This window comes from Lonchura striata, chromosome 6, assembly GCF_046129695.1.
Source record: "Lonchura striata isolate bLonStr1 chromosome 6, bLonStr1.mat, whole genome shotgun sequence".
In the NCBI taxonomy this organism is placed as follows: Eukaryota; Metazoa; Chordata; class Aves; order Passeriformes; family Estrildidae; genus Lonchura; species Lonchura striata.
In genome coordinates this window covers 3,328,127-3,343,752 of record NC_134608.1, presented here as the reverse complement: position 1 = coordinate 3,343,752, position 15,626 = coordinate 3,328,127, and the positions used below count along the sequence as shown (strand labels likewise).

Here is a 15,626-nt window from a genome sequence, read left to right as displayed (position 1 = left end):
CAAACCAAACCAACCTCTCCTGCAGCAAGAAACATTATGAACCTGAAACACTCCAGTGCTGCTTAAAGAACCAAGCCCCGTTGCCAGAAGTTTTCCAATGTTCCTTGATGTCACCAAATCCATAATCATCATCTATAATGAGCAGAAAAGGAATGTTCTATCACCTCTATTACAACAGGGTGACAGAGCAGAACAGTCTGTGTCAATACATTGTGTTTTTGTGGGTCGCAGAAAGGTTTTATTTCTCTCTTACAGCCTTGAATCCCTGCTTTAAGACAACCAAGGGACACACTGGGCAGCTTTAGAACTGCTCCTTCTCCTTCCCACCTGACCTGTATTTTGGCGTGATTTCTCAGAAGAAGGGCAAATGTAATGAGGCAGCTACTGTACTTTTTATAACTCTCATCAGGTCTTTCATTTGGGCCAGCAAGGAAGCTTGTTAGAGCAGAGAAAGCAACTAAGCATCTCTGGAAAATGCTATTAAAAGAGCAAGTAACAAATGAAAAGCTGGGACAGACTTAATAGTAAATACAAGGCCTGGCAGTTCAGCACAGCTACATCCTGTTTGCCATTATTATTTAATACTGGCATCGATTGAAAGATGAGGCAGACCAGGCAACTCTCTGTGGGGTTACTTGAATACCATTTCACTGTGAGGTTAAATAGGCCCACAGGTTTGGATCATGCTGTTTGATGGGAGATTTTAATTAATTGATTAAATATCGGTGACTACTGCAGTCGAGCAGTGAACAACACCTCCTTCATCAACTCCATGGGCAAACAAGTGCCTGCTAATTATCAGTGCCCAGCTCCAGGCTGGAACCAGCACAGCATTAACCTGCTCCTCTGGAATAACAAGCTGCCCAGCCACTGTCCCACGTGCTGTGGGAGCTGCTGGTGTGGAAGCAGCTGCTGCCATGGATCAGGCATGGCTCCATCCCCACAGACACCTCAGGGTGTCATTCCTGGTTGATACACAGTGCAAACAACAGCCTGGTTTGTCCAGCAGTTTATTCCCAAGTTGTCCCTGGCCATGGATGGTCACTTTAGGCAGAGCAGATAAATTATCTTACAACCAGCCTGCTGACCACGGGCTGGAAATCTCTGGCTACGAGCATCAATTCCCCACTTCTATCTGTCCTTACAAGTAACCATTACTCTTCCCAACAGCACCACCTAAATCTTTTCCTCAGAGGTAATTGCCAGGAGTTCAGAAGCAGGGTCACAGCAAACAATAAAAAATAAAGGATGGAAAGGTGAACTTGGAATACCTTTGAGTGGGGGAAGGTTCATTCCCTGGTTTGGAGGTGTGCAGCACCTTGTGTGTTCCCTGGATCTGCAGGAGAGCTGAGCTGAGGAGCATGGCTTTCCCTGCCTGAGCCTGAGCAGCTGTCCTGGACCTGGATATAGAGAAAAACTGCAAGGGAATAAAAGAGAGGACAGAAAGCAGCTACTCCCCATCTCTACAGGTTCTAAGGAGCATTTTCCCTTATATGAGCAGATGTGAGACTCAGCCCATTTGTCTTTAGGAGAATTTCTCTCTCTTTAAAGAAACAAACCACTTTCTTTTTTCAGCAGCTATTTTTATTGCTTTTGAGAACACACCACTGGAGTGAAGGGAAATAATTTTCTGCTATTCTTTAGCTTCTTCCTTTGTTAGAGCTGGTACATTTCCTGGGACTATTGGTAAGGGTAACTGGTTAACTTTTTACTGGTCATCCAAGCTGACCATTCAAATGAAAAGAGTTGCAAATCCCTCAAAGCACCCAAAGCTGCCACCACTCTGGAGAGTGATTAACCAACATTTGCATGGAGAACAAATTCTTACAGGCACTGCCAACAAGACTGAAAGTCTGTGTCTCAAGATGTCATCGCAGGGGCTCAGGCTTGAAAGTGTCAGCAACATGTAGTTCAAGAATAATCAACAAAAATCTTTCCAAAGGGCTTTGGCTGAAGTCCTTCACACATAAATCCTTTAAACCTGCCAGAAACAGTTTCCTGAGCCCCACCTTCAACCCCCAGCTCCTGCCACAGTCCAACCTTCAGCTACAAAATAAACACACACAATGTTAACGATGAAGAATATTTACTTTCCTTCATATGGTACATTCTGTAAAGTGCTAAGTTCCTAAATTATACCGAGTTAAAACGATACACAGCTCTAGTATTTTAAACACAATAAATATAGAATGAGCCTTGGGCAACTGCACTTGCAAGTTTTATTCTTTTTTTAGTAGACAGCCTAAATTTAGTAGTCAAAATAGCCTCCAATAGTGCTCCAAGAAAATCTAGGAAGCAGTTATAAATAAAATCACATCCTTCAGAGCTATCCTACGCACTTCTCCTGTCCACATTGCACGGGTAAGCAGCACTCCTGTGAGCATATGGAGCGAGGAAAAATAAGGAAGCTGAAAATTACCCAACAAAAAAAAGCAAAATCCTACAAGTTAACGCTACATATCCTCCCATAAATAGTCTGGCTTCCACATTTAATCTTAGTGCACATAACCTAGGTCTTTTATTTTTAACTCCTGTTAAAAAACTCTTCCAGGAAGAACATCTTGCAAGACACGTGTCGATTCATCCTCATCGTGCTCCTTTTTGCTGCGAAGTGGAAAGGACTCCTGCACGAACTGCCTGCACATTGGGCACTGCTGGAAATACCTGATGCAGCCATCGCACAGGCACGTGTGTCTGCAGGGCAGGAGGACCCAGTTCACAGGGCCATTCTGGCAAACAACACAGTCTCTGCTGTTTTCTTCCTGCAATTCTGGTTCATCTCCAGCCAGCCCGGCCTTTTCCAGCAGCCCTCTGTCAGTGCTGCTCTCACCAGGGAAGGTATCACTGGAGGAGGGTGCAGGGCTGTTTGCAGACATGAAGAGTTGCTAAAATACACATAAACACAAATATTTAGGAGTGAACAAACTCTTCCTCAATCTCTGCACGCACGCACAAGTGCAATGGAAGTTCCACTGGGACAAATATCAAACAGTGCCAGACTCTGTGTGGATCCTAGCAGCTGCCTGGCCTCCAGTTAGAGGCACTTCAGAAACATGAAATTACATAAAACTGTGGGAAAATATTAAAGATAGGTCCTCAGACCTTGCATGCATCAAATCAACGTCATGCATGAAATTTAACAGAAGTGCTCAGGTTTTGAGCAGCTCGGGTTTGTTTCTGGTCCATCAGTCTCTGTGCCTAGAGGGATCCTCTATCTGTTCCTACCAAAATTATATCCACTATGCTGTCAAATCTGCTTCACTCAACCCATTCTGCTCTTGCTCATATTCCCATCCCCTACTCCTTTTTTTGTCTTATTTTATGAGAAGTGCAAATTCTTCTGGGCCTGATTCCTAAGCATGGTGCGAGAAAAAGGAATTTTAAATTAGTAAGTTTCTTCTGAGGCTTTCCTGATTAAAAGGGAATTTTGAAGAAAGGAAATAACAATTCTGGAAAGAAGACACATTCAACAGTGAATTTCTTCATACTGCTTTACTAAGTGGACACTAGGACTCCTAGATTAGAAGCCGTTAATTTCTCTGGGAAATCTTGAATATTTTAATGGAAAATATTTCTGTACAGTAAGTTCCTGTGGCACTACTTAGCTGATAAAATAATTTAAACTACCATCCAGTTCTTTGCATGACAATAGAAGTCTTGTACTAATTTAGGCTCCTGAAAGCCTACACAAGCTAAAGTTAACACTGTCATACACATGAAACCAGACTCTGTGCATGGCTTACCTTGAGATCATGGTATTGACCTTGAGCTAGGAGGAGATACTGATATAAAATTCGGCAGGAAAGTCTGTAGCTTTCATCAGGAACATGAATTACAGCTACCATTGCAATCTGCAAACAGAAAAAAAATCCACGTTTAATAACCTTATCACCCAGGCTGAGAGAACTGGGGTATTCACCCCAGAGAAGGTTCCAGGGAAACCTCAGAGCCCCCTCCAGTGCCTAAAGGGGGTCCAGAAGATCTGGAGAGGGACCTGAGACAAGGGATGGAGGGACACGACACAGAGAATGGCTTCCCATAGCCAGAGAACAGGGTTAAATGGGATTCTGGGAAGGAATTCCTGGCTGGGAGGGTGGGGAGGCCCTGGCACAGGGTCCCTAGAGAAGCTGTGGCTGTCCCTGGATCCCTGGAAGTGTCCAAGGCCAGGGTGGACAGGGCTTGGAGCAACCTGGGATAGTGGAAGGTGTCCCTGCCATGGCAGGGGATGAAATGTGATATTTAAGGTCCCTTCCAACCCATATTATTTCCTGATTTTCTGATTTGCTTTGGTACAGCTTCTGGCCTGCTTAATTCCTTAGACAATCAGGAATTCAAGAATGTTGACTTGAAGCACTGATTAAAAAAATAAAAAATACAGTGGACAAGGTATAAACAGGATGTGGCAAAAAAGAGCCCTTGGTGCTCCTTCAGCTTTCCAAACTGCTTCCCCATGGAGCTCTTTTGTGGCCAATTTATAGCAGAGACCTGCTCTGGCTGCTCCCACCTCATGGAATTACACCCCAAACTGCAAAGGCACCTGAGCAATCTTCTCCACTTTCTCCCCCTTCCCTCAGAAACACACAGACTGCAGTTTTCTGACTCCAAAATTCACTAAGATGTGAGTGGCTTGTAATCTGAGCAAGCAAAAGACAAATTTCACTGGAAAGGATTCTGAACCCCCACGGGCTGACTTCAGATAATTCCTCTGGAAATACAAGCACTCAAAGCTTGCATGCTGTGCCCAACAACCCCCACCCTGCCCAAATTACGTAATAGCCTCTAAAAAGCTGTGAAAAAAGAAAGTGAAATTCAATATTATTGTAGTTCCCAGAAGCTGTCAAAAGAGAAATGAAATATATAAGCTGTTTTGCTTTAAAAAGAAATTTAAAGGCAAATTAGACTTGCACTTCAAAATCTGCACATGGCTAATTAAATACAGAGTTCAAATGTGTATGTACCTACACATATGGATTTATAAGAACTGAATCCACTATTCCTTGGCAAATGTCTTTTTTTTTTTCTAAATCACAGTGCCTGAGATCTAAGCTTCCACATTAGCTGTGACAGTCTTCCAGTAATTTCTGTACGTTTTATACATGGCCATGCTAATTTTCTGGATCTAGAGGAAAATGATGGCACAAAACCAAGTAGGGATGATCTTGCCACAAAACCAGTTAGTATGAAGATCACACAACCCCCCCCAGGAAAGAATCACTGAAACATCATCCACAGTGATGGACACCCACACAGACCCCCAAATATAATTCGAAATGGTAATATCACACTGGCAAAGATCCATTTCCACATTCCATTTCTATTTTACAAGTTTGTTTCAACAAACCAGAAACAATTCTGACATTCTTCTGGTAAGGAGTTCAGGTGGAGTTACTCCTTGACTGGATTTACAGATTCTAGATGTGGTCCTTTCCTCCAAAACCAGAGGAAAAATACCTCCCCCACTCTCCTTCCACCCCTTTCTTCTATGTCAAGGTTCAAAAGAGTGGTGTTACAAATTCATACCCATGCTAATGTAAAATACATTCAAATATTACAGAGTCTCTATAAAAATGTATTAAAACATTAAAACATCTCAAGTGGGGACAGAGGGAGAAAGACAGTCCTAAAGTCAGGTGACAAGAAGCCAAGGACAGCCATCACCTGGAAAGGGGACAGATTTCTTAGGCACTGGTGTGATTCCAGCTTGCAGGTGAATGCATGGAAAAGTGTTCAGTGCATTTAGGCAGTTTGCTTCTGACTTCAGTTGTGCTACTGTTCAAGGAGCTGGTGCAAGCAGATTATCAATCCAATGAAAAGATGGGAGATAAAGCTGTGTCTCAAATCATTCAGAGATCACCAATTTAAGTTTATAAAGGGTACTGAACAGCATGTGGCAAGGCTGAGGCTGCTTTAATAGCAAGAGATTAGGAAGATTGAGGAGCTGAGTATCTCCTATCAGCCTCAAGCCAGACCTTCACCCCTTCCTGTAAGTGCCCAGGAGTTGGCTCTTGTGAGACATAACCATGGCACAGACCTGGGGAAGAAAGGTAATTTCTAGGTTTCTAACAGCCAAGTCAGCAATTAGCTCGATATCTGTGCCAGACACTTATTAAAAAAACCCTCCTGCCTTGCCAACAGAATCCAAGAATCTGTCTAAGTGGAGAAGCTCCACCACATGCCCATGTGATCCCAGAAATCAGAGTAACAGGTTGCTAAACTGCCCCAACCCTCATTCCTCTAACCATAGGCAGGCAGAAGCTTTGGGAAAATCACAACCATTTTTTAAATGCTGTAGTGACTAAGTAAAAAGTAAGTAATGTTTCTCCATTGCCTCTTCAAAGACTGAGGTTTGGAAGTTAAAGCTTTAAATTGCTTTATTTTAGAAAATAAGAAAGTGAGGGACCAAATTCTAGGGAAAAGGAAGTGAAGCTGCTTTATTCAAGCAGACCTAAACACAGTGACCCTGAAATATACTCTGATATTACTTACAATATCATATATTTCTCTGTCTTCTTCATCTGCCAACGTCAGCAGCACTACCAAGGGATAGCGAGCTCTAGGCACAGGGCCAAAATCCACAACTTGAGCATCTTCTGGTAACTGACAATACTTCTCTGACTTGTCTTTTTTTTTAATGCTTTGCCTGTGTCAAGGAAAACAATCAGTGCCTACAATTGCAGACAAACATGATGTTTGCATAAAGAATATTTCTCATCGTGTTTGTTCATAAATGAGTTGTGCCAAAATCCGCGGCACGCTTACCATCCTCAATGCTCCCCGTGCCAAAAAAATCAACATATTTTGTCAAAACAATTTAAAAAAAAGGATACAAGTACTGTTGTTTGTAGAGGTATTCATTGTAGAGAGCATCCTCTAATGCCTGAGGAGTCTTTATTCTGAAGCAGTAGACGTGTTTCTGCAGCGCTTCGTGGAGTTTCTGGACATTGCAGCCCCAGTAGCAGGTAAGGACACAGTCCTCCAGGCAGTCAGGTGTCAGTGTAACACCCCCTTGGAGAAAGAGCAGAGGGATTTCATTAACTCACCACGTGCAAGAATCCTGGAATTGCTAAGTCAAGATGCTTGAAGAGTTACAAGAAGAAAACAACTTCAGTGTGGCAGATTTTTATCATAAAACCATAGAATGGTTTGGGTTGGAAGGGACCTTAAAGATCACCTTGTTCCACCCCCTGCCATGGCAGGCACACCTTCCACTGTCCCAGGTTGCTCCAATCCTTGTCTAACCTGGCCCTGGATACTTCCAAGGATCCAGTGGCAGCCACGGCTTCTCTGGGCACCCTGTGCCAGGACCTCAACACCCTCCAAGCCAGGAATTCCTTCCCAAAATCCCATCTAACCCTGCCCTCTGTCAGTGGGAAGCCACTCCCTGTCTCCTGTCCCTCCATCCCTTGTCTCAACTCCCCCTTTGGGCAACCTGTGCCTGGGTTTCACCACCCTCACAGGGATGGATTTCTTCCCACTATCCCATCTATCCCTGCACTCTGCATTGGGAAGCCATTCCTCCTTGTCCTGTTCCTCCAGGCCCTTGTAAAATTCTCTTCTTCTAGGCTCCCTTCAGGTACTGAAAGGCTGCAACTAGGCCATCCCTAAAATGATCAACATTGTAAAATAACAAAAATTATTTATCATGCTAAACAAATCTTCTGACGATTTAGATTCAACTTAGTGTTTATGGGAGCCAGTGGGGATGAGGGAGTGGGTGTGAGGAGATAAAATGGCTGATTAAGCTCACAAAAACACCACATTCATTTTATGAACGGTAAATTTTAACTTCTGGTAACACTTTCCATACTCGTTGGCAGATCCAAGAGCACAACCTTAGCCCAAAGTCCATTCCCTCCTGAGATAATGGCATTAATTGGATCACTTATCTACAAAACTCTCTGTGCTCTCAAAGAATAAGGCTCTTGATCATGCAGAGAGAAGAGAAAAAGGGCATCCATGCCCTCCATTCTTTTTTCAAAAATGTGTCAACTTCTAAACACTTCCTGAACAAACAGGAGCAGGAGTGCTCATAGCTCCTGAAAAATCCCAGTTATCTGAATTGTTGGATTTGTTGTGCTGAGGGAGTTTTATGTTGAGGGAGGGGGGAAATCTGCTGCAGCCCTTCCTCATGCATTGGAAGGCCCCACAGCTGTGTGGGTGGAAGATGCTCAGCCTTGCTCACTGCTCCCCAGTGATTCAGAAGGCCATGAATTCCACTTCCTCTGTGGGTGATTTCAGGAATGATAGGGGTGGCTTGAACTCTGATCCAAACAGATATTTAAATTCAGTTTCCATTGGAGAACAGAAAAATAAATCATCACTCTCTTTTTCTATTTATTAAAAATAGTGCACTTCCAAACACTGCTGAAGATCTGGGCTTAGATTTAAGTGGGTGGCACATATTCCATAATGAATTCTGTACACTTCTACAATTCCATGGAATTTATAGAAACGCCCACAGTGGTTGGCAATTTGCAAATGTTTTAGTTACTTAAAGATCTGTAATAGCAGGAAGTGTTCCATTAATGAGAATTAAACTGTACCTCCATATCCAAACATTTCACTTTTAAAAACACCACGTTTATAATCTGTGTAAAAGCTTATTTCTGTTGGAATGGAAGTGTATTTCTGAGGAATTATGATAGACAAAAAGGATGAGAGCAAAAATGATGATCTTTAAGGTCCCTTCCAACCCAAACCATCCTATGATTTTAGGCAGAAAATGGAAAGTACCATGTTCAGGAATGCAAATAGATAAAACCCATGTAAAGAAATCCACTGACTTGTTACTGAAGCTGCAGCAGGATTAGGGATCTCCAACCCAAAAGGATTCTTCACTTGTCTCATCCGCTTTTTCAATACCCTTGTGCTGGATTCTGTCTCTTCTGAGTTCCTCAGAATAACAGGAACACCCAAACCAAACCTAAGAGACACAAAAGTGGGTTCAGTGTTAGTGCTGACACATTTGATTTTTTTTTTGTCAGCTCTAAAACAGCAAGCAGCAGGACAAAGAGAGGTAGCTTGGCTTTCCAGAGTATCTGTTAAGATGCATGGATAAGATATCGTGCCATTTCGACTTCAGCTTTTTGTCAGAAGGCAGGAGTCTGCACAGTGATGCAGGGAATCTTTAAAGGGGGAATATTTTGCTCGGGTTTTCCACAAAGGGAATAAAATTAATGAGAGTTGTCAGTGCCCTCTAGTGGTGGAGGGTAAGGCCAGAATTTCCTCCCATTGAGTCCTGCAGCATTCCAGCCTCCTCCCGTGAGCAGGAACACTTTGCACCAGCCCAGGCTGCTTCAAGCCCCATCCACTGCGGCCTTGAACAATTCCAGGGATGAGGCAGCCACAGCTTCTCTGGGCAGTCTGTGCCATGGCCTCGTCACAGCCAAGAATTCCGTCCCAATATCCAACCTCAAGCTGCTCTCTGTCTGTTTAAAGCCATTCCTTTCACAGAAACAGCTGCACTTTGTCAGTGGCATCATGGAAGGCTCTTGGCCATGCTTGATTTGAGCACACAGAGGGTCAGGTCTCTCTGCTACAAGGGAAAACACCCACAACACTGGCTTCCCAGGGGCTGTAGGGGAATATCCCAGTTAAACATCTCACAAAGAAACCAGAGGCAACAGCTGTTTCCCTTCTTCAATACCCAAACCCTAACAGAGCCAATCCCTGCAGTCCTGTTTTATAGCAGAATCTGCCTGATTGTGACAGAAAATCCCTGTTCCTTGGAAACTTTCTTCACTGAATGAAAACAGCAGGATTATTCTCATGAAAAGCAGCAAGATAAAAGAGCCTCTGGTACAGTTTTAGCAGCAGCTGAAGGCACGGAGGCCTTTCTGTACCACATCAGGTGTGGTTTTCTGCAAATTTTAAGTGTAGGAAGGATGAATAAAGATGTAGTTTTTATTTTATGATCTAACAGTCCAGATCATTAGCTGGTAGAACAGAACATTAATTTCTTCAGAGAGCATTAGCTTAGAAAAAGCAGGAATTTCCAAGGGTTTAGTTAATGAATTAATGTTTCTGCAGAACCAGACTTCCAACAGGTGCTGAGCCTTCAGCTCCACCTAACAGGAGCATTCCCCTCCAGCTAAAAATACAATGCCCAGGTAATCAGGTGATCTAAATTCCACTTCATCCCTGTGCCCAGGGCACCTGTGGGACTGGCTCTGGAAGCTGCCTGTGCATTAACCTACTTGGACTGTGAGCAGAGCCACAGGTATGCAGAGCTGGCCACAGGAACAGATGCTCCTCCCATCACTGCAGGGATTGACAAATGAGAACGTGAACATTCCTGAACAGTTGGTGTTTTCCAGGCTGACTGACACCAACACAAACACATCATTAAACAAATTAATGCTGAAAATGATGGGGGAGCCCAAATGCCACTGCAGCAATAGATCAGGTATTCTATGCTCTGGTGACAACACTTGCATTTGCAGTGCTCTGTGTGGCAAACGAAGGATTTGAGTTTTCCTGAGCAAGTTCAGCAGCACTTCAGCTGTAACTACAGCTGCAGGCACAGGAAAATCCCTTGGAGGCTCCTGGTCATGGCCATGGCACAGGAGAATTCCAAGGGAGCAGTAAATTCCTCTGAGCAGCTGGCCACACATTCACCTGGTTGTACATGCTAAGCTCCTGGCTATGGCTCCTTCTTGATTAACAGGCCCTTAATACTCCAGTTTGAAGAAAAAAATGCACATATTTCCATAAACTGAAATAACACCTAGTGCAGGTGCAACTGGAATCTCTGATCCTGAAAAAAAAAAGCCTTTGGACAGTCCTCTGACCACCCTGTACTCAAAAGACATCAGTGAATATATATCAGGACCTTGTAGCACACATCTATTTCAGATCTTTTCAAGCAGGGGATTGCCAGAATTTACTACAAGTAGATAAATAATGATTAAATTGGCAAAAGGATCAGTGGTTAGGGATAGACATGATGAATATTCATCATGGTTCAGTATAATCATTTTTTTAAAAGATACCTTTATCACCAGCACTTTGCAGATATAATGTGGAACCAATGAGAGGAAATTCAACAACTCCAGTTTTATTTTTATGACAAGCCACACGAGTCTGGTGTAGCCACAATTTCTACATGAAAGATTTTGATTGCAAGTCAATGCTCTGCTCTTGTCAAGTACCAATGTTTACATTTACAGCCACTCCTGAGAGTTAGGAACATTCAAGGAGCTGTTTCTGAAAAAGGCAACAGCAGCATTTTTGCGTCATCCTCTCAAACGCAAGCAGACCTTTCACTCACCACCCCTCGAGACACTTCAGGAGATAATTTCACAGATTCACAGACTCATGTAGGTTGGAAAAGACCCTGGCTGCACCCAGGGAGTTGTGGAGAGCCAGAATGTCCCCCCGAGTCTCCTTTTCTCCAGGCTGAGCTCCCCCCAGCTCCCTCAGCTGCTCCTGGTCCGGATCCTTCCCCAGCTCCATTCCCTTGCCCTGACACACACACAGAGCTCAGCACATACAAACGCATGGTTTGCCAGTATTATGAATGATATTACGAAAAGCATTAAGAAAACACATCGGTATTACTACAAGAGAAACGAGCTTAACAGAAATACGTATAATTTATTTTTTAGGTTATTTTTATTGCTCGTTTAGACAGCTAGGAGTGTTTGGGTCGGAAGGCACCGTTCCAAGCCCCACCGTGGGCCTGGCCTGCTCCCCCTCAGCACAGCCCAGGCCCCCGAGCCCCACCGGCCCCCCAGCACTGACCAGCCCAGCACGAGCGCGCTGGTGACGAGGAAGCAGACGGACACCAGGGCGATGTAAAACAGCGGCGAATACTCGTACAGCGTAACCAGGAACACAGCGGCCATCGGGCTGGCCGCGCCGCCCTCAGCCGGCGGCTGAAGCCGCTGCCCTCAGCGCGCCAGGGCTGGGGCGGAGCCATGGCGGCACAGGGTGAAGGCGCTGCCCTCAGCGCGCCAGGGCTGGGGCGGAGCCATGGAGGCACAAAGTGAAGGCGCTGCCCTCAGCCTGACAGAACGGGGTGGAGCCATGGCGGCACAGAAAGGAGCTGCCCTCAGCCTGACAGAACGGGGTGGAGCCATGACGGAACCAAGAGAAAGCGCTGCCCTCAGCCTGCCAGGGCTGGGGCGGAGCCATGGCGGCACAGGGTGAAGGCGCTGCCCTCAGCGCGCCAGGGCTGGGGTGGAGCCATGGCGGCACTGAAAGGCGCTGCCCTCAGCCTGACAGAACGGGGTGCAGCCATGGCGGCACTGAAAGGCGCTGCCCTCAGCCTGCCAGGGCTGGGGTGGAGCCATGGCGGCACAGGGTGAAGGCGCTGCCCTCAGCCTGCCAGGGCTGGGGCGGAGCCATGGCGGCACAGAAAGGAGCTGCTCTCAGCCTGACAGAACGGGGTGGAGCCATGGCGGCACAGAAAGGAGCTGCTCTCAGCCTGACAGAACGGGGTGGAGCCATGGCGGAACCAAGAGAAAGCGCTGCTCTCAGCCTGACAGGGACGGGGTGGAGCCATGGCGGCATAGTGAAGGCGCTGCCCTCAGCGCGCCAGGGCTGGGGTGGAGCCATGGCGGCACAGAAAGGAGCTGCCCTCAGCCTGACAGAACGGGGCGGAGCCATGGCGGCACCGAGTGAAGGCGCTGCTCTCAGACTGACAGAACGGGGTGGAGCCATGGCGGCACAGGGTGAAGGCGCTGCCCTCAGCCTGACAGAACGGGGTGGAGCCATGGCGGCACAGAAAGGAGCTGCCCTCAGCCTGACAGAACGGGGTGGAGCCATGGCGGCACAGAAAGGAGCTGCCCTCAGCCTGACAGAACGGGGTGGAGCCATGACGGAACCAAGAGAAAGCGCTGCCCTCAGCCTGCCAGGGCTGGGGCGGAGCCATGGCGGCACAGGGTGAAGGCGCTGCCCTCAGCGCGCCAGGGCTGGGGTGGAGCCATGGCGGCACTGAAAGGCGCTGCCCTCAGCCTGACAGAACGGGGTGGAGCCATGGCGGCACTGAAAGGCACTGCCCTCAGCCTGCCAGGGCTGGGGTGGAGCCATGGCGGCACAGGGTGAAGGCGCTGCCCTCAGCCTGCCAGGGCTGGGGCGGAGCCATGGCGGCACAGAAAGGAGCTGCTCTCAGCCTGACAGAACGGGGTGGAGCCATGGCGGAACCAAGAGAAAGCGCTGCCCTCAGCCTGACAGGGACGGGGTGGAGCCATGGCGGCACAGTGAAGGCGCTGCCCTCAGCGCGCCAGGGCTGGGGTGGAGCCATGGCGGCACAGAAAGGAGCTGCTCTCAGCCTGACAGAACGGGGTGGAGCCATGGCGGCACAGAGTGAAGGCGCTGCCCTCAGCCTGACAGAACGGGGCGGAGCCATGGCGGCACAGAGTGAAGGTGCTGCCCTCAGCCTGCCAGGGCTGGGGCGGAGCCATGGCGGCACAGAGTGAAGGCGCTGCCCTCAGCGCGCCAGGGCTGGGGCGGAGCCATGGCGGCACAGGGTGAAGGCGCTGCCCTCAGCCTGCCAGGGCTGGGGCGGAGCCATGGCGGCACAGAGTGAAGGCGCTGCCCTCAGCCTGACAGAACGGGGCGGAGCCATGGCAGCCACAGGGTTCCAGGGTTGGCACAGACACATGAAACACCACAAATGTAATAATATGTCAATATTCAACTTTATTGAAATACATGACAAAAATCAAAGTATCATTTCGATCCATGTGCTTATAACAATATTGATCGTTTCTATAAATTCCTATATTTAGAGCCATTATACATTCTGTGACATCTATTACATGAAATATGCCATATACAATTTATAAAATACAGGTTAAAATATATTCTTACGTATTATTGTTAAATTTTACCATATTATATATCATATACATATACATATTTCATATAATGTACATATTAAATACATATATTTCATATAATATACTGCTACGTAATGTTTTTGCAATACAAATAACGTGTAATTCTTGACTAATAAATTTATATTCCCCTTCAGCAAAACTCTAGTACTAAATTTTTTCTAGCTTTTACCTATCATAATTGAATATTATTACAAATAATACCAGGTAATATATTGTACAACCGTATCATTAAATAAAAAAGTAATCTAGATATAATAAATATATATCGTTATTTCTAAACTTTTCCCCTGTAGAAATCAGGCTCATCAATCTGGCCAAATCCTCCTTCAAACACCTCTGGTCCAGGAGCAAGTGCAATGTTACAGCAGGGAAAATCATTAATAGATGCAGTTAATATAGAATAATATATTAATATAACAAGAGACAGAGGGAAGAGGGGCAGGGTCTGGCAGGAGCCCTGAGCCTCTGCCCCGGCGCAGGGCTGTGCTTGGCCAGATGTGCAGCTCGCCTTGGCCAGCCCAAAGAGCATCCTGCTCACCTTCCTATTCATTCAAAACAGCCTGGCCATTTTCTTCTTTACAGTTTTCATGGTCCTCCACATTTTCTTCAAGTCATTGTATCTCCTCCTGAACCGAAGCCTTCTCTGCTCGATTTCCATCTTCCTCCTTCTTGCCTCTTCTTCAGCTCGCTGGGCCGCCGCTCTCTGCCTCATGGCCGCCCTCCTGCGCCTGAACCAGAAGAACAAAGACAGGAACAGCAGCTCAGCAGCAGCCCAGAAGGGCCCCTGCCGCACGGCTGCCATGTGCACGGGTCCCCAGCCAGGCTCAGGTGGCTCCGGGGTAGCCTGCTCCAGGTCCTCTTCGCTCTGCTGTGCATCCTCATCAAAACCGTTCACCATGGGCCATGGGAAGTGAAAGAGGAGCAGCACAACCAGGACAAGGACTGATTTGGACACCATGGTCTGCAGGAGAAGAGAGACAAAGGTTTCAGTGGGGCTACCAAGGGAGTTTGTGGTGGCTGAAGTGAGTCCTGGAGGTGCAGGGATGTGAGGCAGGAAGCAGAGGGCCCCAGACAGCTGGCAGGCAGCAGGACCTGTCCCAGTGGGCCAGCAGCAGCCCCGTGCCCTGGCCAAGGCGCTGGCACGAGGGACAGCCCTGGATGCAGGGGGACAATGCAGGTCCGGGTGCGGCGCTTGTGCCCTGGCCCAGCCCAGCCCAGCCCCGCCACGTGTGCACTCACTGCTTGCCCAGGCTGTGCTGGGCCAGCGTCACCTGCAGGGGCCTTTTCCAGCTGCCCCCACTGTGACACGCTCCCCGTGATGTCACACATGCCAGAGGCATCACAGCCGGGCCAGCCTCGCCCTTGGTCCCCAGCCCAGCTCAGGGGTTCCAAGTGGGCCCAGCAAAGAAAGCCCCGGCACCCACCAAGTGCAGCCCCTGTGGGAGGGAATGGGCCCAGGGGCTCCCTTCACAAAGCAGGCAGAAGCCCCCCAAACTCTTGTCAAGGAAAAACAAATATCATCAATCCTGCTGATTATAATCAATAGTGTTATCTATGAAAGCACCAGAGATTCTGTTGGGATGGCACTGTTTTTTCTACAACTGGAGTGGGCAAGGGCCGCTCTGTTTTTCCTGCTCAACTCTTCCTAGATCCAGCCCCTCTAAGATCTCTTGCAAATCTTCCCATTATCGGACACCTGCAGGCAACAATTTCCCTGTGGGCAACTCCCTCTGCCAACAGAGTGTCTCCTGCATGTCCAACAAGTTGAGATTTGCAGTTCCA

At 47.1% G+C, this 15,626-nt stretch overlaps 1 protein-coding gene across 1 annotated transcript; it reads right to left on the bottom strand.

Moving 5' to 3' along the window:
• Positions 1 to 2,495: 2,495 nt before the first annotated feature.
• On the bottom strand, positions 2,496 to 11,913 carry CGRRF1 (cell growth regulator with ring finger domain 1). Its single transcript, XM_021546815.3, has 6 exons — positions 11,743 to 11,913; positions 8,784 to 8,923; positions 6,828 to 7,005; positions 6,487 to 6,634; positions 3,744 to 3,851; positions 2,496 to 2,885 (listed from the first exon to the last, which is right to left on the bottom strand). The coding sequence occupies exons 1-6, from the start codon at positions 11,844 to 11,846 to the stop codon at positions 2,535 to 2,537; spliced, it is 1,029 nt and encodes a 342-aa protein (XP_021402490.2). The 5' UTR covers positions 11,847 to 11,913; the 3' UTR covers positions 2,496 to 2,534.
• Between the last annotated feature and the right edge of the window lie 3,713 nt (positions 11,914 to 15,626).

Coding starts and splice junctions, on each gene's coding strand:
- CGRRF1 (XM_021546815.3), bottom strand. CDS start 11,846: ATGGCCGCTGTGTTCCTGGTTACGCTGTACGAGTATTCGCCGCTGTTT. Junction 7,006..8,783: donor TGCTGCAGCTTCAGTAACAA/GTCAGTGGATTT, acceptor TCTTTCTCCAAG/GGGGTGTTACACTGACACCT. Junction 3,852..6,486: donor ACAGAGAAATATATGATATT/GTAAGTAATATC, acceptor TTCTGTTTGCAG/ATTGCAATGGTAGCTGTAAT.